At 41.6% G+C, this 24545-nt stretch overlaps 2 protein-coding genes and 1 pseudogene across 4 annotated transcripts in view; all 3 read left to right on the forward strand.

Annotated features, from left to right (window-relative positions):
• The first annotated feature begins 1306 nt into the window (after positions 1-1306).
• LOC116533933 (zinc finger protein 595-like) overlaps positions 1307-24545 on the forward strand; it is a 39439-nt gene continuing 16200 nt past the window's right edge. For all 3 annotated transcript variants that reach the window (XM_032253844.1, XM_032253846.1, XM_032253845.1), the window contains exons 1-3: positions 1307-1487; positions 5415-5541; positions 6055-6150. In XM_032253844.1, the coding sequence (XP_032109735.1) occupies positions 1485-1487; positions 5415-5541; positions 6055-6150 (226 nt within the window). In that variant the 5' untranslated portion in view covers positions 1307-1484. The remainder of the gene's footprint in view (positions 1488-5414; positions 5542-6054; positions 6151-24545) is intronic.
• LOC116533930 (zinc finger protein 718-like) overlaps positions 6067-24545 on the forward strand; it is a 139718-nt gene continuing 121239 nt past the window's right edge. Inside the window, exon 1 of the mRNA XM_032253836.1 lies at positions 6067-6150. Within this exon, the coding sequence (XP_032109727.1) occupies positions 6127-6150 (24 nt within the window). The 5' untranslated portion in view covers positions 6067-6126. The remainder of the gene's footprint in view (positions 6151-24545) is intronic.
• On the forward strand, positions 12104-14438 carry LOC116533934 (annotated as a pseudogene).

Raw genomic sequence — 24545 nt, forward strand, 5'->3', positions numbered from 1 at the left:
CCCTCCTGTAAGTTTCACTTAGGCACTCATGGGTAATAACAAAAATGGAGTCGCTGTGGCCGACCCCAGGCATGTGAAGATGCAACACCCTTAAAGAGGAACTTTAGCCCTCCCATTTGGGCAGAACCCACAGAAGACTTCCTTTTTCTTGCCACACAAAAGACCTAGAATTCAGCCTCATTTCTGGCAACCTGTTTTCAAGTCCCCTCTTGCTGCTAAGAGCCTTCCTTTTGCTTAATAAATCCACTCTGCCTTACTCACTGTCTGGCATCGGTGTGCTCCATTCTTCTTGGTCATGGCACAAGAGTCCGGACCTGGCTGAACTGAGGAGACCACCACACCTCCACCAAACAGCAACTGGGAAACCGTGGTCTTCACGTGGATACTCTCAGCTTGCAACCACTGCTCTGTTTAGGGGCACTGTCCCATCCCACAGTGAAGCCTGAGGAGAAAAGTTGGTAGAGAGAGCCTGTTCCCTCACTTCCAGCAGAAAAGAGGTGCTCAGGCCCTCACCTTCCTGAAATCAGAGGCCTTATGGCAGCACTCAGTGTGACAGCCACCTGACATACGCAGCTACTGGGTACCTGGAATGTGGCTGGTTTTAAGTAAAATATGCTGCAAACATAAAATACACAGTGAGTTTAGAAGAGATTTAGATCAAAAAATACTTTGTTATTAATTATATATTGATCACATATTAAAACAATTTTTAACTGGTTAAAAATTATTACAATTTCACTTTTTAAAATTATTTTTGACGTGGATAATAAAAATGGATAATTCACAAATAGCTAACATTTTATTTTTTAGAGGATTGCTTCCCTCTTCAAATCTCAGGTGTCCTACCCAAAAGACAAGCGGCCAGAGGGGTTATGAAATGTAAAGTATTAAAATAATTGTCATTATATTATTTCCATTTGTGAAAAAGTGTGTGCCTGTGCATCCATGTGTGTACGCGCTTGGAGTGTGTGTGCACGTGCATGTCTGTGTATGCGCGCGCGCGTGTGTGTCTGTGTAAGTGTACGTCTCTGTGCATGCTTGCGTGTACTTTATAAGTGGACCTTACACACCACAAGGTTAAAAATGACCCCGGGGCTGCATCAGGCCAAGCACGGAGAGAAAGCCCTGCCTGAAAGTGCCTGGAAGCCCGAGCCTGACACTTGTGCCTCATTCAGTGGAGTGTATGGTTGCAACTTCTGTCACTCAAGGCCTGAGGGCGGGGATTGGAGTACTATCCAATCAGAATGCTGGAGTGACAACTGCCCAATCACGCACGCAGCCAGAGAGAAGGGGGCGGCTTCCGGAATCTGGCAAAACCTTTTCCTCTGGCTCCTGTTAGGGCGCGGGTTAGGTGTTCACCGCCTTGTGTCCTCGGCTCCCGGAGGCCCGGGTGATTCGGCCACAGCCTCGGCCTCCGTCGCTCTGTGAGCTGCGGGCATCGGATGATTCGTAGCTAAGACTCCGCGACACCCTGAAGCCCAGAAATGGTGAGTGTGCGGGGCAGGGCGTCCCGAGGCTGGGGAGGCCTCATCGGAACCGGCGGGAAATGGCGGCGGCGGGACCGAGTCTGTGAGCCGAGTCCCGGCTGCCGCCGCTCAGCCGTCGGTCCTCAGTCCCCTCCGGTGAGGGACCCGGGCTCCCGTCGGTCCCCGCACGGCGGCTCTGGCCCAGCCTGCAGCCCTTGTGCAGCTCTGCGCCTGCAGCCCGCACCTTCCCCGGGCTGTGAGGTGAGGAGGTGCTGATCGGGAAGACGCCGGCGCTGCGTGCGCGGTGCCTGCGTGGGAGGCGCTGTGGTCCGGGGTCCCGTCCCTACTGGACCCTGTTCGGAATTAGAGGGAGGCTCCGTGAAAACATGGAGTTCCTGTGAGCAAACGGGGACTCATGGATGGGACAGCCCCGGCCGTGGCTCGTGGTTTGGGGGCTGCCCGCGGGCCTTGAAGGAAAGGCTTTTGTGAGGTGTGTGAGGGAGCGAAGCGAATCACCCGCCCGCCCCGACTTTCCCGCCGGTTCCCTCGCCCTGAGCGTCTCCTCCGCTTGGCGTTCCTGAGGGGCATCTTTTAGAATACACCGGCGGAGGTGCGGCCAGCGCTTCGCTGAGTTCTGAGTAGTTCTGCCACGTGATTGAACCTGAGGATGGTGGGGGCGCCCTTGGTTTGTAGGCGGGCGTTCAGAAATGAAGACGCGTGTCCAGAGGCAGGGACTGGCGTCTGCGGGGGACAGCTGCGGGGAGAACGCTGAGCTTGTGTGGTCGGCGCTGACTCTGGGTGGTGTCGTTAGTGGGTTGCTGGACGTCCCGTTGGGGTTGGAGCATTGGCTAGTGTTGAGCAAACTCCGAATGTTTTTTCTCAGAAGAAAGACATGGCTGAGTCTGGGCTTGAGGTAGCCTCGGCTGGTTTCTGCCCATACGCTGTCCCACTGGGCACTGTCCTGTTCTTCCAGGTCTCCTCCCGGCGAGAGAGGGGACTGGGAACTTAGAGGAAAGGAGTTCTGAAAAACATCCCTTCTCTGCACTCTGCTGCCAGCCCCCATCCAATGCTAACCCAATCCTGAATGCGCCTGCTGGGAATTTGCATGGCCACACTACTCCCAGGACAGGGTTTACCCTCAAGAATTGTGCACATGGCACATTTGCTCCTAGCCTTCTGACAACACACGCAGTGACCAGAATATTCCTGGCTCATCTCAACCCCAGACTCTGGATATGTAGCAGGAACCTGTTTTCTTCAGCAACCCAGGCTTCTGGACCACCTGATCCTAATCTCTTCTGCCTTTATGGACACAGGAATCAGAGCGTAGCCCTGACTGGGTCTGTACCTGTACTGTAGCACACACCAGTGCTTCAGTCAGTCCTGCCCTGCTCCCACCCGTGACTCTTGGTAGCTCCTTTCTTCTGCTTTTTCCTTCCCACAGATTCTCTTTTCTGTGCACACAGTGTGCCCATGTCCATCCTTTAGGTGCCTATGAAAATTCAGATGTTAGTGAGTTCAAGACCATGCCTTTAGGCCTGGCTGTTGTAGGAGCAAGCACAAATTAGAAGAGGTTTAATGTTTTCTTTTTAGAATGAGGGAGGAATTTTTGCTCCTCTCCTTTTTCTTAAAGCACTTAGTTTAAGAACTTTTGTATTTTAATATTTTCTCCGCTTCTTTGAAATATTTTTGAATCATTTTTATCAGGTAAATAAGTCATTTGTCTTTTTTGACTCAAAATTGTCTTTATCTGGTACCTAGGAACTATTGTTTGAAATGTAAATAGCAAGATTATACACTGTATTTCACAGTTTCTGTAGGAGACTAGGAGGCTGCCTTCAGCAGATACCTAGCTCCACATTGCAAATCTATATCCTGTCTTTGAATATTAGAAAAAAATTAGAAAACCCAGATGACTTCCCAGATTACAAGGTGAAATTATAATAAACTGTGTATGACAAATGGTGCTTTCAAGGCTTCTACTTGAGAACTAATTATGGTGACTTTCTGTGTTTGCAGTCTCTTAACAGATTGCTTATGATGCACATCACATTTTCTTTTAATTATACAACAAAACATTTTCTTGCAGTTCTGTTATTGTGGAGAATTTTTTAGAATTGCAGGTGCTTTTGCTTTTAGTTGTATTTTCCACACACAGACCAGAATTACCAGATGTTATACACAAAGTGCCATTGAGAAAACGTTCTTTCTCAAGATTTCAGTCACAACCCACAGTTGTGCAGCAGAGTGCTTCCCAAATCTGCAAACAGAATGGCCTCTCTCTTTGGAATCTACAGTCCTTTGTAGAGCACTTAGACTAAATTTCTACAAAAATAACTTTTCAGGACAGCAGTTATTTAACCTCCTTCAGTGCTCCTGGCATCTTCAGTTCTGACACTGATTTCAGAGATTTGGGGCCCGTAAACCTTACCATAATCACACATATGTATTGATTAAACATGGGAATTTCTGCTCCCTCCCACCTCCCCTTGCCCAAATGCCCACAAATGTGCATACTCACCAGCCCTCCAAGATCTAATGGGGCAGTTCCAAATTCTGAATTTATGTTCCTGGGACTTGATAAAAGAACTTTTATCTGAGAAATACACATTTTTAAATTTATGAGACTCAGATGTATTGAGACCACACTCACATACTGTTCCCTTCATTGAACTATTTGTCTTTTGAAATTCCTTGTTATTGTCACAAGTGGCTATAAATTAACCTAATAATGCCACACTGGACACTATAACCCACACCCTGTAGCTTAACATATAAGTCTAATCACTAACTGATAAGAATTTCTGACAACATTTTTTTAAGATGGAGTTTTGCTCTTATTGCCCAGGCTGGAGTGCGATGGCATGATCTTGGCTCACCGCAACCTCTGCCTCGCGGGTTCAAGTGATTCTCCTGCCTCAGGCTCCTGAGTAGCTGGGTTTACAGGCATGCACCACCATGCCAAGCTAATTTTGTCTTTTTAATGGAGATCGAGTTTCTTCATGTTGGTTAGGCTGAGCTCGAACTCCCGACCTCAGGTGATCCGCCTGCCTTGGCCTCCCAAAGTGCTGGGATACAGGCATAAGCCACTGCACCCGGCCAGCTTTCTATCAATCTACTCTCTGACTTCCTTTTTGCCTTTAAAAATATGCTTGTAACTGCTTCTAATTAGGGTGTATATTCAGGGCAACTTTATATTCCAGGATTGTAGCACACATCGATCTCACCTGGAATCTACACATAAAAGCTGGCCTCTGCCTAAGATTCACAAGACAGGGCCAGACTTTGGGTTGAAGACATACAGAAATGTCACAGAAAACATTTTCTGTGTTGTGAGAGATCAACATAAATATCCTAAGCCCCACTTTCAGAGTGGAGCCCTTTGAGTTTTCCAGATCTGCTGCAGCTGTGTAAGAGGCTTCTGGTGTGAACACAGTCCTATGGCAGGATCTGTAAGTGTAAACAAGCACCTTAGCAGTGGGAAGTCAAGACCACTAAATATCCAAGTCCATAATCCCAACTATGCCTTCCTGTGTTACTGGAGTAGAGTACCTTTGTCCTTCCCCTACCTCAGATTAGTTGATCAGGGACAGGAGGTATCACATCTGAATTAAGTTTCTCATGTGATATTACAGTGAGGCCCAGGTCAAGCATGAGGGCTTCCAGATACTTTAATGAGACATGAATTCACCCTTTGTTCCAGGAGGTTAGAGGGACTGCTCTGCTTGGTTTTAGTAGGGACAGGTCAGTATAGCCATATTTCCGTAGCAGCAACAAAAATTGCTGGCATGTGCTCGTTTTTCCTTAGAGTTATAGAATACTTTAGAGAACATTATTGTGTTAAAAGTTATTTTATCAGATAATTCCTGTCAGTCCCATAAGTCAGAACTAGTTCTCTTCTTTCACTTGTAGTCACATTAAGAACTCTGTCACTTATCGTGTTTTCAGGAACTCTTAACATTCAGGGATGTGGCCGTAGAATTCTCCTCAGAAGAGTGGAAATGTCTGGATCCTGCCCAGCAGAATTTATATAGAGATGTGATGTTGGAGAATTACAGAAACCTGGTCTCCCTGGGTGAGGATAACTTTAATACATAATTCCTAATACTTCCTCAAAGTTTCATTTTATTTCTTTGTAGAATGTCTCTTGGGAGCTTCTGCTTGGCATGAATTTAATTTCAATTCCTTTCTACAAGAAAAAATTGGGAGTTTGCTGGTGTAAAAAAGAAAATATTTAGGATGTTTCCTCATTACATAAACCTTCTGTTTTCTTGAGTTTATTTGTGTCCTTCACTATAGGACAGTAGTAATTCTAGAAATTAAATGACATAAAATATTGTTTTTTACATTTTAAAATCCAATTTGCCTCACTTATTTTTGACTCAGTAATACTGGGTAGTGGAACTTATAACCCACAGGTTTAAAATATTTAAATATTCTAAAGATTCTGTCAGGAAACAATTTTTGGATTTTCTGGAATCTTCTATAATTTCTCTATTCTACTTAACATGGTAATAGGTTGGTAAGTGGAGTATCCTCCAGCAATAGCCATGTGATTTTTTTTTTTTTTTTTTTTTTTTTAAATCAGGTGTTGTGATCTCTAACCCAGACCTGGTCACCTATCTGGAACAAAGAAAAGAGCCCTACAATTTGAAGATACATGAGACAGCAGCCAAACCCCCAGGTAGGTGAGAGTGAATGAAGGAGAGGACACAGGCAAGGAGGCCAAAGGTCAATAAGGAAGCTAGGCCTTAAAATGTAGTTTGGGAAGCTCTGTGCCAATGAAAATAATTTCTGAAAAGGCTGCATTTTTTCTTTTTTTCACAAGTAGAGTCATCTTCTGTCCCATGCTCTTAAATCTTACAAGAATTTTCATTTTTCCTTCAGTGATCTCCCTCCAAGTTTACAGGGAAAGCCAATGTCCACTTTCTCAATAAGGGGCTGCATAATCAGACTGCTGTTGCATTGCTTTTAGAGACAATAGAATATTTGTATTAATAAGGAGCTGTATGTTAAGATATTTTTTTGACCTACTGTTTTTGCATCATGCCTAAAATGTATAAGGTGAGTAGTAGACATAATGGGATTTGGTTTAGAAATCACAGGAACACCATGGTCAGGTGTTGCATCTTTTCTGCTTAGTGATTTTTAATCCTGTAGAGGTCACAAATATAATTCTACAAAAATTTATATGCAGCAATTTTATCACAAAAATCAGCGTTTTTCCAAATATGAAAAAATATGTTATTTTACTTCAAAATGTCATTTAGAACAAACTGAGATTTGTAATTTAAACTCTATATATTCAGAATTTCAAATTATAATACAGTTTAAAGCACAGGTTTCCAAACTTTGGCTTCCCTGAGCCACATTGGAAGAAGATTTATCTTGGACCACACTTAAAATTATTAAATACACAAACAATAATTACAGCTGATGAGCTAGGAAAAAAGAAATAGGTTTGTGAATAATTTTTGTGATATCCATCAGCACAGATAAGCAAAAATGCTCTCACACTCAAAGGATTGGATACTGTTGGTTTAAAGTATCTACTCACCTTCTAGATTTCTTTCTTTTTGGGGGTGGGGGCAGGTGGATGGAGCCTCACTCTGTTGCCTAGGCTAGAGTGCAGTGGCGTGACCTCGGCTTGCTGCGTCATCTGCCTTCTCCTGCTTCAGGCTCCCGAGTAGCTGGGATTACAGGAACCCACCACCACACCCAGCTAATTTTTTTGTATGTTTAGTAGAGATAGGGTTTCATCATGTTGGCCAGGCTGGTTTTGAACTCCTGACCTCAAGTGGTCTGCCCGCCTCCCAAAATGCTAGGATTACAGGCATGAGCCACTGTGTCCAGCCCACCGTCTAGATTTCTTAAATGCACTATGTCATTAACCAGTTTAGAACGTTCCTAAGTGTATATTAAGCTCTTGCTACCTTATTTCTTAATAACTATTATCTTATAATTTTGTCTTATTTAGCAGGAAACCTACTAGGATTCTGTCATTGAGCTATAATCTATATGTAGAAATATGTGTCACACATATGCACATCTATATGAGTCATATGTGTATAGGAAATTCTCACTTAACATTGTTGATAGGTTCTTGGAAAATGTACATAAAACAACATATTGTTTAAGAAAACTATTTTACCAGAGTTTAATTGATAAAAACAAGTTATGTTTGAATGGTGTATAGCTACATTGTTTCATTTAAAGATGCAGTTTTCAGGAACCTATTTTGAATATTAAGTGAGGACTTACCATACATGTGTGTTTGTGTGATATGGATTTTTCTGATGAATAAAAATTATAAAGCTGTATATTTAATTTGTGCAGTGTAATGATTTAATATGCATATACATTTTGAAACAATATTGTCAAGTTGATGAACACATCTATTACCTCACATAACCTTTTTTTTTGGTAGTAAGAACACTTAAGGTTTACTGTTGTAGGAAGTATATATGTATCTCTGTTCCATTGGTTTTTGTATCTGTTTTTATGCACATACTATATTCTTGATTACTATAACCTTTAAATAAAGTTTGAAATTAGAAAGTAGATGCCCCCAGCTTTGTTCTTTCTCAAGATTGCTCAGGTTATTTTAAGTTATTTAAGATTACACTTAAATTTTACAAATATGTTTTCTATTACTGAAAAATGCCACAAAAATTTTGATAGGGATCACATTGAATCTATAGATCACTTTGGATAATATTCCTTGACAATATTAGTTATCCTGATGGAATGTGTTTTCTTTTATTGGTATCTACTTCAATTTCTGTCATCCATATCATACTGTATTTAGTGTATACATTTTTATCTCCTCCTTTACATTTATTTATTTTATTTATGTATTTATTTTTTGAGACAGAGTCTCACTCCGTCACCCAGGCTGGAGTGCAGTGGTCAATCTCAACTCACTGCAACCTCCGTCTCCCAGATTCAAGCAATTCTCCTGCCTCAACCTCCTGAGTAGCTAGGATCACAGGCCTGTGCCACCGTGCCCGGCTAACTTTTTGTGTTTTTAGTGGAGATGGAGTTTTGCCATATTGACCAGGCTGGTTTGGAACTCCTGGCCTCAAGTAATCTGCCCACCTCGGCGTCCCAATATGCTGGGATTACAGGCATGAGCCATCATGCTCGACCCCTTTATATTTATTTTTATTAAGTTCTTACTTTTATACTATTGCAATTGGTAGCTTTCTCTCTTTTTTTTAGGAACTTTGTTGTTACTATCTGGAAATACAACAAATATTTGTATGTACAGTCAAGTGCAGTGCCTCATTTCTGTAATCCCTGCACTTTCAAAGGCTAGAGACCAAGGAAGGTTAATCACTTGAACACAGGAGTTTGAGATGAGCCTGGGCAGCAGAGTGAGACCCTGTCTCAAACAAAAAATCCCACAAGTATTTGTATGTTGATTATTTATCCTGATACCTTAATGAATGCATTTATTAGTTCAGTTTTTGTTGTTTTACTCTAGGGTTTTATTTATATCCCTGATCCTGTTATCTACAAACAGTAACATTTTTACTTTTATTCCAAGCTGGAGAGCTTTGTTATTTTCCTTGCCTAATTGTTCTGATACAAACTTTCAGTAATATGTTAAGATAGAATCTGTGGCCCTGGAGGCATGCTTGCAGATCTTGGCCTCAGTTGTGGTCCCTCAAACAGCCCCATGTCTGTACATTTAAAGGATCTAACAACTCTTACAGTTTTTATAAACTACTTTTGGCAGGTAAAGATCTCCTTTTGTTTTGTTCTGAGACAGAGTCACTATCACCCAGGCCGGAGTGCGGTGATGCAATCTTGGCTCACTGCAACCTCCACCTCCCGGATTCTAGCGATTCTCCTGCCTCAGCCTCCCGAGTAGCTGGGATTACAGGCGTGAGCCACCATGTCCAGCTAATTTTTGTATCTTTAGTAGAGATGGGGCTTCACCATGTTGATCAGGCAGGTCTCAAACTCCTGACCTCGTGATCCACCCATCCTGGCCTCCCATAGTGCTGGGATTATAGGTGCAAGCCACCGTGCCCAGCCATAAAGATTTCCTTTTGTTCGGTCCCCAGGCTGATGAGATTACCTCTGGGGTTGCTGAGAAGGGTCGTAGCTGGCTCACAAGGGTCTGCTGGTTCTGCTGTGGGGTCTGCCTTTGATGGTTGTGTTACCAGATGTAGGATCCAGCCCTACTAGAGTTGTGGGGTGTCTCCTATCGCTGTGCTGAGGTACTGGATCCGAGAAATAAGGAGACAGGACACCAAAGGACTGGATAGGAGCAGCTGGGCTCAGGGGGGCCAACACTACCTACAAGCGGAGACAGGCAAGGCCCCAAGCATCCAGGCGCATCTGTATTTATTAGGTACAAGTCAGGGGGAAGGGTAGTGAGTGAGATTGTCTTAAGGATAAGTGTTAGGGTCAATGCAATCATGTGCGCGATAAGCAAGGGGTCCACCCCCGTTAGGTCACCGAGATAAGGAGGTGGTCAGTGTATAGCAAGGGGCCCACCCCTAAGGAGGTGGGCAGTGTGCAGTAAGGAGGGTGCAGTGTGCAAAATCTCTTATCTATGGGCAGGCTACTTCTGAGAATTTCTTTTTTTTTTTTCTGAGACGGAGTTTAGTTTCACGCATGTTACCCAGGCTGGAGTGCAATGGCGCAATCTCGGCTCACCGCAACCTCCGCCTCCTGGGTTCTGAGAATTTCTATAGGAGGATGCTCTGAGTCAGCACAGTAGCAACAGAGCTGACAGGATCTATAGCCACCTGCAGGCTGCTACTAAGGATTTCTTTTTTTTTTTTTTTTTTTTTTTTTTTTTTTGCTACTAAGGATTTCTGTAGGAGAATGCTTTGAGTCAGCACAGTGGCGAGAGAGCTGACAGGATGTACAGCTACCTAGGTGCGATTATACTGGAGGGGTTTTAAACCCTCAGACATACATGGGATTGCCATCCTGAGGCCGGCTTTCCACAAGACTGGACACAAGTTACTACTCCCTTTTAGGAGGAGTGACTCTTGCTCCAAGCCTGCCATACAGCGGGCATCTTTATGATACTGAACGCTGCCACCTAGACTGACCTGCCATGTAGCGTATGCCCTTTCAGGCAGGGACACTACCACCTGGGTCATTGATTCTTGTCCTGGTGTAGCTGTTTTTCCCTAGTTCATGCTCTGCAATGTGTCTGCTCTAGATATTCCTCCAACTATAAACTGAGATATGATTATCTATGAAGAGATTCTATATAAAGGGAAATAAATGAGCAGTAAGATATTCTTCAGGCACTAATTGTGCCGGGGATCTGCTTAACTCTCCTTCCTCGGTGCCCAGAATGGGGGTTACCCACACCAGAGATTTGGACAGTTATGGATTCTTTCTGGGCCCTGGAAAGATTAAATATCATTGAGGACATTAATCTACATGGCAGGCAGTAGGGTCGGGTTTGAAGTTTGTCTGCACGTGGTAGGCAAAATACCATGTGTATGAATGGGATTGGCTTCTACTGACTACCTGGGAACAGTTTTCACAGGTCTCTCTGTGGGTCCCTGAGTGTGTACAACTGGCCATTGACTGTGGCTGTGAGGGCTAGAACTGAGTCACAGGGCTGCTTCAGGGACTACAGCTGAGGTCAAGATCTGCAGGCCCGCCTCCAGGGTCATAGCTGGGTGTGTTCTCCTGCAGGTCTCTTGATAGGAAGGACCACTTTTGGATTATAGCTGAGAGCAATTAGACAGAGGTTGCAGAACTGCTTCAGAATCCTCAGTAAGACCAAGACTGGCATACCATTTCCTTGTCTGTAGCCATGTCTATGGGCTCTTGAGTTGGACACCAGGGTGAGGGCCTGCTTTCCCCAAGTAACCCTTTCGATCTTTGGCCTCACTGAGGTTTCACAACCCTAACCATAGGCAATCACCTTTCTACTTCTGTTTTCTACAAGTTTACTACTTAAAATATCTTATATAAATGGAGTCATACACTGTCACTTTGTTAGTGTCTTAGTTCGCTTAAAATAATGGCTTTGTTGTGGTTCCATTGGGGAGAGAAGGAGGAATCAGGGACCGGGGCAGTCGGGTGGGGACCTGCCGGGGCTGCTGCTGTTATACTGGACCAAGCGTAGAAAATTAACACCAAGACAAAAGTATGCCAAATTACAGGTCTTTATTGCCAGCGACCACAGAGGACTCACGTCTCTCCAACCTGTGGCGTCGAAAGGAGGGTGCCAAGACTTTTTAATACCCGAAAAACCACTTTCGGAGTGGGGGTAAGGAGTGGGGATGGGGATGAAAAGGCTTCAGACATTCTGAGGGCTAGTGGATTCTGTAAATCACCTCCTGGGCGGAGACGAGGGCTCCGGATATTCTAAGGGCCAGGGGACTTTTGTCATTCCGTTTGTTACTTAAGTGGTTTACAGAAGTCAAGATAAACATTTGTTAACACATTATCTGGGTAAGGTGGAAATCACAGACCTTAGTTACTTATTACAAGTCGCAGGAGACAAGACGGCGTGGGTTAGGACTGCTTGCCTGTCACATTAGGGCCACAGAGAGCAGTTACTGATAAGCAGAGTTTAAGCAGCTTTACATAGTAGTTATTTCGCAGAGCAAACTAGCAGTTTTATTTACAGAAGCCAAGGCCAGCAGTTATTGTGAGGAGAATGGGGCAGCTATTACAACTTAATTTTGGAAAACAGATTTGTCTTGTATAAAATGGCATTGCTCAGGTTCTAACTTTAGGCTAGCTATGTCACACTGCCACCACCGCCTCTGCTCGTGGCGTGGGAAAGGAGGTGTGAGTCCCAGGTGCGAGCCGGCAGTGGCACCGCTGAGGGAGGATCGGCGGTGGGAGGGTGATGGCAGATTTAGATAAACTCAACATGGACAGCATCATCCAATGGCTGCTGGAAGTGAGAGGGTCCAAGCCTGGTAAGAATGTCCAGCTTCAGGAGAATGAAATCAGAGGACTGTGCTTAAAGTATCTTGAGATCTTTCTCAGTCAGCCTATCCTACTAGAACTTGAAGCACCATTCAAAATGTGTGGTGACATCCATGGGCAATACTATGATTTGCTGCGACTTTTTGAGTACGGTGGTTTCCTGCCAGAAAGCATCTACCTGTTTCTTGGGGACCATGTGGACAGGGGAAAGCAGTCATTGGAGACAATCTGCCTCTTACTGGCCTACAAAATCAAATATCCTGAGAATTTTTTTCTTCTCAGAGGGAACCATGAATGTGCCAGCATCAACAGAATTTATGGATTTTATGATGAATGTAAAAGAAGATACAACATTAAACTGTGGAAAACTTTCACAGACTGTTTTAACTGTCTACCAATAGCAGCCATCGTGGATGAGAAGATATTCTGCTGTCATGGAGGTTTATCACCAGATCTTCAGTCAATGGAGCAGATTCAGCAAATTATGCGACCAACTGATGTACCAGATCAAGATCTTCTTTGTGATCTTTTGTGATCTGACCCCAATAAAGATGTCTTAGGCTGGGGTGAAAATGACAGAGGAGTGTCCTTTACATTTGGTGCAGAAGTGGTTGCAAAATTTCTCCATAAGCATGATTTGGATCTTATATGTAGAGCCCATCAGGTGGTTGAAGATGGATATGAATTTTTTGCAAAGAGGCAGTTGGTCACTCTGTTTTCTGCACCCAATTATTGTGGAGAGTTTGACAATGCAGGTGCCATGATGAGTGTGGATGAAACACTGATGGGTTCTTTTCAGATTTTAAAGCCTGCAGAGAAAAAGAAGACGAATGCCACAAGACCTGTAACACCTCCAAGGGGTATGATCACAAAACAAGCAAAGAAATAGATGTCATTTTGACACTGCCTAGCTGGGACTTGTAACCTAGAGTATATAACCTTCATTTTTAAGACTATAATGTGTACTGGTCAGCTTGCTTAGCTAGATCTGTCTTTGTGGGGGCCCTTCCTTCCGTTTTTGATTTAGTGAATGGCATTTGCTGGTTATAACAGCAAATGAAAGACTTCACTCCAAAAAGTGTTTTGTTTTTTAACTCTCTATTCCTTTTGCAAACAATTTTAATGATGGTAAAGCTGTACACCCCAGGACAGTTTATCCTTTCTAAGGGGTAAGTGTACAAATGATCTTTTTTAAATTCAGTACAACCCATAATCATGTAAAAGCTCATTTTCTTTAGGACATAAAGAGACCCCTAGGGTGCTCTGATTCTGTACGTGTTCTTGTCATAAAATGCACACTGTTTGATATGAACCACCGTGAACATTTTTTATTAGAGAATTTTGTTTCAAAGGGACTGCTTTTTCCTCTCATTGTCTTGTTATGTCTAAACTAGTTTTTATAGCTGTCAACATTAGGAGTAACTTTCAACCTTGCCAGCATCACTGGTATGATATATATTTAATTAAAGCACACTTTTCCCCTACCGTATACTTAAAATGACGATTAAAGCCATTTTAAATATTTGTGACTCTTTCCTAAAGCCAAAGTTTCTGTTGAATTATGTAGTGACCACCCCTAAGTACAAGGTGGTATGGTTGTGTACACATGCTACCTTCTTGGGGATTCAAAAACACGTTTTTGATTTTGAATAGCAATTAGTGATATAGTGCTGTTTAAGCTACTGATGACTACAGGTAATAACATTTTGTACAATTTCCATATAGTCTATTCATTAAGTAATCTTTTTACAGTTACATCAGGCCTGAACCCATCCATTCAGAAAGCTTCAAATTATAGAAACAATACTGTTCTATACAAGTGACCGATTATGCTTTCTTTGGCCTACATTCTTTATTCTGCAGTAAAGTTGAGGATTATAAGTTGAAACAAAGGATCTAACCAGTTTATACAGAACTCACAGTAACTATCTATGACTTTTTTAAACCAAGATCTGTTAAAAAAGAAACCCGTTTCAACAGATGACCGTGTACAGTACCATGTGGTGAAAATGAATTCAGACTTACTAAATGATGAACTTGTTAAAATAATAAATAAATAATAGCTTTAAGGTTTATCCTTATTGTAGCATCTGACAAGATATTTTCATTTGAGGCTTCAGAATATTTTGTTGTATGTATAAACCACATCTTTTTAAATCACTCATCTATGAAGAACGTTTGAGTATTTTCACTTTTTGGCTTTTGTAAATGATATGATTTGGATCTGTGTTGCCATCAAATCTCATGTCAAATTGCAAACCCTAATGTTGGAAGTGGGCAGGTGGGCGGTGGTTGGATCATAGGGTTGGCTTCTCATTAATAGTTTAGCAGCATCCCCTTTGGTACTGTCTTTGCCATAGTGAGTGACTTCTCCTGAGATCTCATTTCTCGAAAGCATGTGGCACCTTCCCCCTCATGCTATCTTGCTCCCACTCCCACCATGTTAGATAACTCACTGTCCCTTTTTTTTCTGCCATGACTGGAAGCCTCAAGGCCTCCCCAAAAGCAGAAGCTGCTATGCTTCCTGTACAACCTGTAGAACCATGAACCAATTAAATCTCTTTTGAAAAATAAATTACTAAGTCTCAGGAATTTTTTTATAGCAATGCAAGAATACACTAATATAGTAACTATTTATTACTGCAGTAGACATAGATGTACAAATGTTTCTTTCAGGTATATGTTGCATATTTCAAATACATGCTGAGACTTGGAATTACTGGGTCATACAATAACTTCATTTTTAATTTTTGGAGGAAAATCCATACATTTTTCAGGTGGCTGCATCACGTTTTTCCCACCAGCAGCATACAGGGTTTCAATTTCTTAATTTCTCTACATTGTTGACAATATATATTATTTTTTGTTTGCTTGATATTGGCCATCCTAATTAATGCATTACTTGATTGTGGTTTTTCTTTACATTTTTCTAAAGATTAGAAATATTTTTATAATCGCAGCACTTTGGGAGGCCAAGGCGGGTGGATCACAAGGTCAAGAGATCGAGACCATCCTGGTCAACATGGTGAAACCCCGTCTCTACTAAAAATACAAAAAATTAGCTGGGCATGGTGGTGCGTGCCTGTAATCCCAGCTACTCAGGAGGCTGAGGCAGGAGAATTGCCTGAACCCAGGAGGCGGAGGTTGCGGTGAGCCGAGATTGCGCCATTGCACTCCAGCCTGGGTAACAGAAGTGACACTCCTGAAAAAAAAAAAAAAAAAAAAAAAAAGAAATATTTTTCAATAACTATATTTTATCTTTGGAGAAACATTTTCATCTCTTCTTTGTTAATCATGTTACTTTTTGTTTTTTTTTTTTGGAGTTATTCTGGATGTTATCTGTCGTATATATAAATATATATACATATATATATATTTGCATATATAAATATATATACATATATATATGTATATATATAGGTTTTTCTGCTTCTTACATGGAGCTCTTACTAAATCTTTGTTTTAATGTGCAGAGATAAAATTTAATGTCCCACTTTTTTGTGTTTTTAAATTTGTTTCATGTATTTGATGTTATATGCAAGAAAACATTGCTGAAATCAATGTCATAATCTTTCGTCCTATATTTTCTTCTAAATATCGCATAGTTGTAATTCTTACCTTTAATTATTTAACTCATTCAACGTAGTTTTTGTATATGGCTCAGGGGAGGAATCCAACCTCAGTTTCTTTGATGTGGATGTAGAGTTTTCCAACACCATTTATTGAAAAGACTGTATTTTTCGTATTGTGTGATTATAGCAACATTGTTGAAGGTCATTGGAGCATGTACACAATGGTTCATTTTGAGTTCTGGATTCTGTTCCATCATCTATTTGTCTTCTTGCAAGTACCACACTTTTTATTTATTTAGTTTTATCTTTCCTAAAAAAAGTAAGTGTTGTGCCTGCAACTTGTTCTTGTTTTCTAAGAATGTTTGGGCTATCAATGGTCCTTTGAACTTCCATGTAAATGTAAGAATTGTAAAAAATATTTCTTCACAAGATGTCATTTTTATTTTCAGGATAACATTGAATTTGAATATCACTATGTGTAGTGTGGTCATTTAACAATATTAAATCTCCAGACATAGAGAAGAGTATGTTCAAGAATGTGTTAAGTTTCATATAGTTTTGGATTTGGCAAATTTGCTTCTGCTTTTGGTGTCTAGTTTTATTACATTGATATAAAAGGATGTGTTGTAGAATTCAGTGTTGTGTAATGCGAACTAGGCTCAATACTTTGATGACAAAATGATCCATACAAAAAAACACATGACAGCAGTTTACCTGTATAAGAAACCTGCACATATCCCCTGATCTTTTAAAATAAAGGAAAAAAAAAGTTGTTTTGCATTCTAACAGGTTGTCCATGAAACAGTAGCTACTCATTATCTTCTCCACTTAACTGATGACACAGTTGAGTCAACTTTCTGTTTCTTTGAGTTTAACTACTTTAGGTATCTTACATAAATGAAATTATATTGTTTGTCTTTTTGTGCCAGGGCTTCTTGCACATAAAATCTTAAAAATGTGTCCTTGTGGATTTAACAAAATTTTCTTCTTTTAAGAAGCTGAATAATATTTAATTATTTATGTATTTGAAATGGTCTTTTTTTTAATTACATTTTAAGTTTTGGGGTACATGTGAAGAACATACAAGATTGTTGCATAGGTACACACATGGCAGTGTGGTTTGCTGCCTTCCTACCCATCACCTATATCTGACATTTCTCCCCATGCTATCTCTCCCCAACACCCCATCCCCCGCTGTACCTCACCTATTTCCCCCTAACAGACCCCAGTGTGTGATGCTCCCCTCCCTGTGTCTATGTGTTCTCATTGTTCAACACCCGCCTATGAGTGAGAACATGCGGTGTTTGATTTTCTGTTCTTGTGTTAGTTTGCTGAGAATTATGGTTTACAGGTTCATCCATGTCCCTATAAAGGACATGAACTTATCGTTTTCGATGGCTGCATAATATTCCATGGTGTCTATGTGCCACATTTTCCCTGTCCAGTCTATCATCGATGGGCATTTGGGTTGGTTCCAGGTCTTTGCTATTGTAAACAGTGCTGCAGTGAACATTCGTGTGCATGTGTCCTTATTGTAGAATGATTTATAATCCTTTGGCTATATACCCAGTAATAGGATTGCTGGGTCAAATGGAATTTCTATTTCTAGGTCCTTGAGGAATCACCACTTCACTTTGTAGCAGTTGTGAATGGCAGTTCGTTCTTGATTTGGCTCTCTTTAAGTCTATTATTGGTGTACAGGAATGCTTGTGATTTTTGCACATTGCTTTTGTATCCTGAGACTTTGCTGAAGTTGCTTATCAGTTTCAGGAGATTTTGAGCTGAGACGATGGGGTCTTCTAGGTATACAATCATGTTGTCTGCAAATAGAGACAATTTGACTTCCTCCTTTCCTATTTGAATACCCTTTATTTCTTTTTCTTGCCTGATTGCTGTGGCTAGAACTTCCAGTACTATACAGTTAGTGCTCAACTTACGACCACGGTCGGCACTGCGGACCGGTCGTAACACGATTTGGTCGTAAGTTGAGTAGGCTATATATACAGTTGAAATGGTGCACGCGGAGATGGTAGTGCTGCCGGAAGCTGGTCCGCACTGTCGTACACCCAGCTGGGCAACGTTTGCGCTGCCAGACGCAGAGCAGTCGTGGCTAGCAATTGTGGTCGTAAAGTCGAATGGTCGTAAGTTGCATAGGTGGTAAGTCGATCAATACCTGTACTGAATAGGAGTTGTTAGAGAGGGCATCCTTGTCTAGTGCTGGATTTCAAAGGGAATGCTTCCAGTTTTTGCCCATTTAGTATGATACTGGCTATTGGTTTGTCGTAAGTAGCTTTTATTATTTTGCGACACGTTCCATCAATACCGAGTTTATTGAGGGTTTTTAGCATAAAGGCTGTTGAATTTTGTCAAAGGCCTTCTCTGCATCAATTGAGATAATCGTGTGGTTTTTGTCTTTGGTTCTGTTTATGTGGTGAATTATGTTTATAGACTTACTTATGTTGAACCAGCCTTGCATCCCCAGGATGAATCCTACTTGATCATGGCCGATAAGCTTTTTGATGTGCTGTTGCCATTGGTTTGCCAGTATTTTATTGAAGATTTTTGCATCTACGTTCATGATGGATATTGGCCTAAAGTTTTCTTTTCTTGCCGAGTCTCTGCCGAGTTTTGGTATCAGGATGATGTTGGTCTCATAAAATGATTTGGTAAGGATTCCCTCTTTTTGTATTGTTTGGAATAGTTTCAGAAGGAATGGTACCACCTCCTCTTTGTATGTCTGGCAGAATTCAGCTCTGAACCCATCTCGACCTCAGGTTTTTCTGGGTGTTAGGCTCTTAATTGCTGCCTCAACTTCAGACTTTGTTATTTGTCTATTCAGGGTTTCAGCTTCTTCTTGGTTTAGGCTTGGGAGAATGCAAGTGTCTAGGAATTTATCCATTTCTTCCAGGTTTACTAGTTTATGTGCATAGAGATGTTTGTAATAATCTCTGATGATGGTTTGAATGTCTGTGGAATCTGTGGTGACATACCCTTCATCATTTTTGTTTGTTTGTTTTTGTTTTGTTTTGTTTTGTTATTTTGAGATGTAGCTTTGCTCTTGTTACCCAGGCTGGAGTGCAATGACACGATCTCAGCTCACCGCAACCTCCACCTCCTGGGTTCAAGCAATTTTCCTGCCTCAGCCTCCCGAGTAGCTGGGACTACAGGCACGTGCCACCATGCCCAGCTAATTTTTGCATTTTTAGTAGAGACAGGGTTTCACCATGTTGACCAGGATGGTCTCGATCTCCTGACCTCGTGATCCACCCGCCTCAGCCTCCCAAATTGCTGGGATTATAGGTGTGAGCCACCGTGCCTGGCCTCCCTTTATCGTTTTTTATTAAATCTATTTGATTATTCTCTCTTCTTTATCCAGCTAGTGGTCTATTTTGTTGATCTTTTCGAAAAACCAGCTTCTGAATTTATTGATTTTTTTGACGGGTTTTTTTTGTGGCCCTATCTTCTTCAGTTCTGCTCTGATCTTAGTTATTTCTTGTCTTCTGCTAGATTTTGAGATTTTTTTTATCTTGCTCCTCTAGCTCTTTCAATTTTGACGATAGGTTGGTGATTTTAAATCTCTCCTTGCTTGCTTCTCGTGGGCATTTATTGCTATATTATTTTCCTCTAGAGACTGCTTTAAATGTGTCCCAGAGATTCTGGTATGTTCTGTCTTCGTTCTCGTTTGTTTCAAAGAACATCTTTATTTCTACCTTCATTTCATTTTTTATCCAGTCAACATTCAAGAGCCAGTTGTTCAGTTTCTATGAAGCTGTGTGGTTCTGAGTTACTTTCTGAATTCTGAGTTCTAACTTGATTGCACTGTGGTCTGAGAGACTGTTAAGATTTCCGTTCTTTTGCATTTGCTGAGGAGTGATTTACTTCCAATTATGTGGTCAGTTTTAAAGTAGGTGCAAGGTGGTGCTGAGAAGAATGTATATTCTGTGCATTTGGGGTGGAGAGTTCTGTGACTGTCTATTAGGTTTGCTTGGTCCAGGTCTGAGTTCAAGTCCTGGATATCCTTGTTAATTTTCTGTCTCATTGATCTGTCTTAATATTGCCAATGGGGTGTTAAAGTCTCGCACTATTATTGTGTGGGAGTCTATAAGTCTCTTTGTAAGTCATTAAGAACTTGCCTTATGTATCTGGGTGCTCCTGTATTGGATGCGTATGTATTTAGGTTCGTTAGCTCTTCTTGCTGCATTGACCCTTTTACCATTATGTAATGTCCTTCTTTGTCTCCTTTGATCTTTGTTGGTTTAAAGTCTATTTTATCAGAGACGAGAATTGTAACTCCTGCTTTTTTTGCTCTCCATTTGGCTTGGTAAATCTCCCTCCATCCCTTTATTTTGAGCCTTTGTGTATCCTTGCATTTGAGATGGGTTTCCTGGATACAGCACACCGATGGGTTTTGGCTTTTTATCCAATTTGCCAGTCTGTGTCTTTTGATTGGGGCATTTAGTCCATTTACATTTAGGGTTAATATTGTTATGTGTGAATTTGGTCCTGACATTTTGATGCTAGCTGGCTGTTTTGCCCGTTAGTTGATGCAGTTTCTTCATTGTGTTGATGCTCTTTACCATTTGGTATGTTTTTGGAGTGGCTGGTACTGGTTGTTCCTTTGTATGTTTAGTGCCTCTTTCAGGAGCTCTTGTAAAGTAGGCCTGGTGGTGATGAAATCTCTGAGCACTTGCTTGTTTGTAAAGGATTTTATTTTTCCTTCACTTATGAAGCTTAGTTTGGCTGGATATGAAATTCTTGGTTGAAAGTTCTTTTCTTTAAGTATGTTGAATTTTGGCCCCCAATCTCTTCTGTCTTGTAGGGTTTCTGCTGAGATATCTGCTGTGATTCTGATGGGCTTCCCTTTGTGGGTAACCCAACCTTTCTCTCTGGCTGACCTTAGCATTTTCTCCGTCATTTCAACCCTGGTGAATCTGACGATTATGTGCTTTGGGGTTGCTCTTCTTGAGGAATATTGTTGTGGTGCTCTCTGTATTTCCTGGACTTGAATATTGGCCTGCCTTGCTAGGTTGGGGAAGTTTTCCTGGATAATATCCTGAAGAGTATTTTCAAGTTTGGATTCATTCTCTCTGTCACATTCAGGTACACCTATCAAACGTAGATTAGGTCTTTTCACATAGTCCCATACTTCTTGGAGACTTTGTTCATTTGCTTTTACCCTTTTTTCTCTAATCTTGCCTTCTCACTTTATTTCATTGAGTTGATCTTCGACATCTGGTATCCTTTCTTCTGCTTGGTCAATTCGGCTGTTCAAACTTGTGTATGCTTTGCGAAGTTCTCATGTTGTGTTTTTCAGCTCCATTAATTCACTTATATTTCTCTCTAAGCTGTTTATTCTTGTTAGCATTACATCAAATCTTTTTTCAAGGTTCTTAGTTTTTTGCATTGTGTTAGAACATATTCTTTTAGCTCAGAGAAGTTTGTTATTACCCACCTTCTGAAGCCTGTTTCTGTCAATTCATCGCACTCATTTTCCATCCAGCCTTGTTCCCTTGCTGGTGAGGAGTTGTGATCCCTTGTAGGAGGAGAGGTGTTCGGTTTTGGGTGTTTTCATCCTTTTTGCGCTGGTTTCTTCCCATCTTTGTGTATTTATCCATCTGTTGTCTTTGTAGTGGTTGACTTTCAGATTGGGTCTCTGAGTGGGCGTCCAGTTTGTTGATGATGAAGTTATTTCTTTCTGTTTCTTAGTTTTCCTTCTAATAGTCTGGCCCCTCTACTGTAGGACTTCCGAGGTCCACTCCAGGCCCTGCTTGCCTGGGGATCACCTGCAGCGGCTGCAGAACAGTAAGGGTTGCTGCCAGTTTCTTCTTCTGCTATCTTTGTCCCAGAAAGATACCTGCCAGTTGTCAGTCTGATCTGTCCTTTATGAGGTGACTCTTTGGATATATGGGTCAGGGAGCTGCTTGAGGAGACAATCTGTCCTTTATAGGAGCTCAGGTGCTGAGCTGTGAGCTCTGTTGTTCATTCAGAGTTGCTGGGCAGGTAAGTCTGCTGCAGCAGAACTCATAAACGCCCTTTTTTTCCCCAGGTGCTCTGTCCCAGGGAGTTGGGGCTTTATGAGTTTCTGTTGTGATGCTGGCTTTTTTCGGGGCTGCCCTGCCCAGCAAGGAGGCAGCCTAGTCACTGTCTGCCTACAGAGGCTTTGCTGAGCTGCTGTGGGCTCCCCCCAGCTGCCTTGTGAACTTCCCTGCAGTCCTGTTTATACGGGTGTAGTTAGAACTGCCTCGGCATTGGCAGGCTCCCTCTGCAATGGCAAAATACCTCTGTAGTGGTGGACTGCCTCAGTAATGGCAGACGCCCCTCCCCCATAGAGCTTGACCATCCTGGGTTCAGCTGTGCTTGCTGTGAAACACTCAATCCAGAGCATTTCCAATTGCTCTTTTTTTGTGGGGGTGGGACCAGCTGAGCCTGATCACCTGGCTCCCTGCCTCAGAGCCTTTTTGTTGTTGTTGTTGTTGTTGTTGTTGTTGTTGAACGGTTGACTGTCTCCCAGGTGTTCCAGTCACCTGTTGAAAAGGCACCAGGATCTGTGTGATTTCCCATGCGGCGACCCACTGCGCCAGCTGAAACAGCAGCACTGAGATTCATGGCGCTTTTTTGCCCAGAAATCTCCTGGCCTGGCTCCCTGTTTCAGTCCCCTTTTTAATCAGATGAAAGAGTGACTCTGCCTTCCCAGAGCTCCAATCGCTAGCTAGAATGGCGCACGGACCTGTGTATTTTGTGCAGAGAACTGCCACGCCGGGACACTGGACAAAACAGCCACAGGGGCCAAACCAGCCGCTATGGCAACCTGTGGGGCTCCTCCACCTGGGAATCTCCTGATCTATGGGCAATAAAAATCCGTCTAGAAATGCCGCATCCACTCACCCTCTGCACTTTCACTGGTAGCTGCAATCCTGAGCTGCTCCTAATTGGCCATCTTGGATCCCCCCCTGAAATGGTCTTTATTCATTTATTTATTAAGAAAAGTTGGTTCTTTCCACTTACTTGTTTTGGAGCTAATGCTACCATGAGTATAAATGTGTAAATTAGTCTTCATTGAATATGTCCAATGGATTATTTATGGGCTGTATTCTGTTTCACTGGTATTTTTAAATTGAATTACAAACTATTTCAATTACTCTAACTTTATAATAGGTTTTTAAAATCAGGATGTATGATGCTTCTGATGTTGTTTCTTTTTTTCTTTAGTTCTGATACAATTTTAGGATTGCTTCTTATATTAATGCAAAATATGTATAGCTCTCATCCAAAGTATACCACCATTTCCTTCAGCACTTTATGTCAGGGGAGACAAAACTCATCTTTGGACAGTCCCTCGTAAACCAGGAATGTAGACATATTCTACATTTTTCTTTCTCTCCTGAGAAGAAGCATAGAATTGGGAGTTTCTCCTGTTTGTGCCATGCTGTATTGGGAGGAGATAGGGCTGTACTGGGCATATGTAATAAAATTTTTCTTCTCTTCTACATATTTTTGGCATTGTGCTCAACCAAAGTAGTACAAGTTTTTAACTATGTTCAGGAATTCTCACTAAGGCAATATGATGAACGTGCTGTTAAGTTCATATATCTATGAAGAAATGAGGACCAGTGATGTTTGTTTATAAGCTTTTCATTTTAAATTTATATTTCATTATTATTTTAATTTTTGTGAGTACATAGTAGCTCTGAGTGTCTATGGGTTATATGATATTTTGTTGAAGGTCTGAAATGCATAAAAATCACATCAGGGTAAATGGTTATTCATTGCCTCAGGTATTTGTTCTTTGTTTTACAGACAATATAATTACATTCTTTTAGTTATTTAAACTTGTACAGTTAAATTGCTTGTGACTCTAGTCATTCTGTTTTACTGGCAACTACTAAATCTTACTCTTTCTAATTATTTTGTACCCATTAACCTACCCCACTTCCCCCCAATCGCTCACTATACTTTTCCAGCCTCTGGTAACCATCATTCTGCTCTCTATCTCCATGAATTAAATTAATTTAGTTTTTAGCTCCAGCAAATGTGTGAGAACATGCAAAGTTTGCCGTCATGTGCCTGGCATATTTCTCTTAACATTATGACCTTTAGTTCTATCCATGTTGTTGCAAATGACAGGATCTTACTCCTTTTTATGAATGAAAAGTACTCCATTGTGTATTTGTCCCACATTTGCTTTATCCATTGATCCATTGATAGACACTTAGATTACTTCTAAATCTTGGCTGATGTGAACACTGCTGCAATAAAAATGGAGGTGCAAATATCTCTTTGATGTCCTTATTTCTTTTATGTACATACCTAGGAGTGGGATTGCCGCATAATATAGTAGCTCTGTTTTTCATTTTTTGAGGAACCTCTAAGCTGTCCTCCATAGTGGCTATACTAATTTACGTTATCACCAAGAGAGTACTAGAGTTTGCTTTCCTCTTGTCAAATTGTTCTGGCTGGCACTTTCAGTACTATGTTTAATAACAGTGGTGAAAGTTTGCATCTTTTGTGCCTCTTGTGTCTTGTTCAGGTGCACACACCTTATCAGAATGTCTTTGGGTTTCAGTTCCCAACTTTACAAGGT

Source organism: Sapajus apella, unplaced genomic scaffold (assembly GCF_009761245.1).
Source record: "Sapajus apella isolate SASKATOON/1434 unplaced genomic scaffold, GSC_monkey_1.0 scaffold85, whole genome shotgun sequence".
Classification (NCBI taxonomy): Eukaryota; Metazoa; Chordata; class Mammalia; order Primates; family Cebidae; genus Sapajus; species Sapajus apella.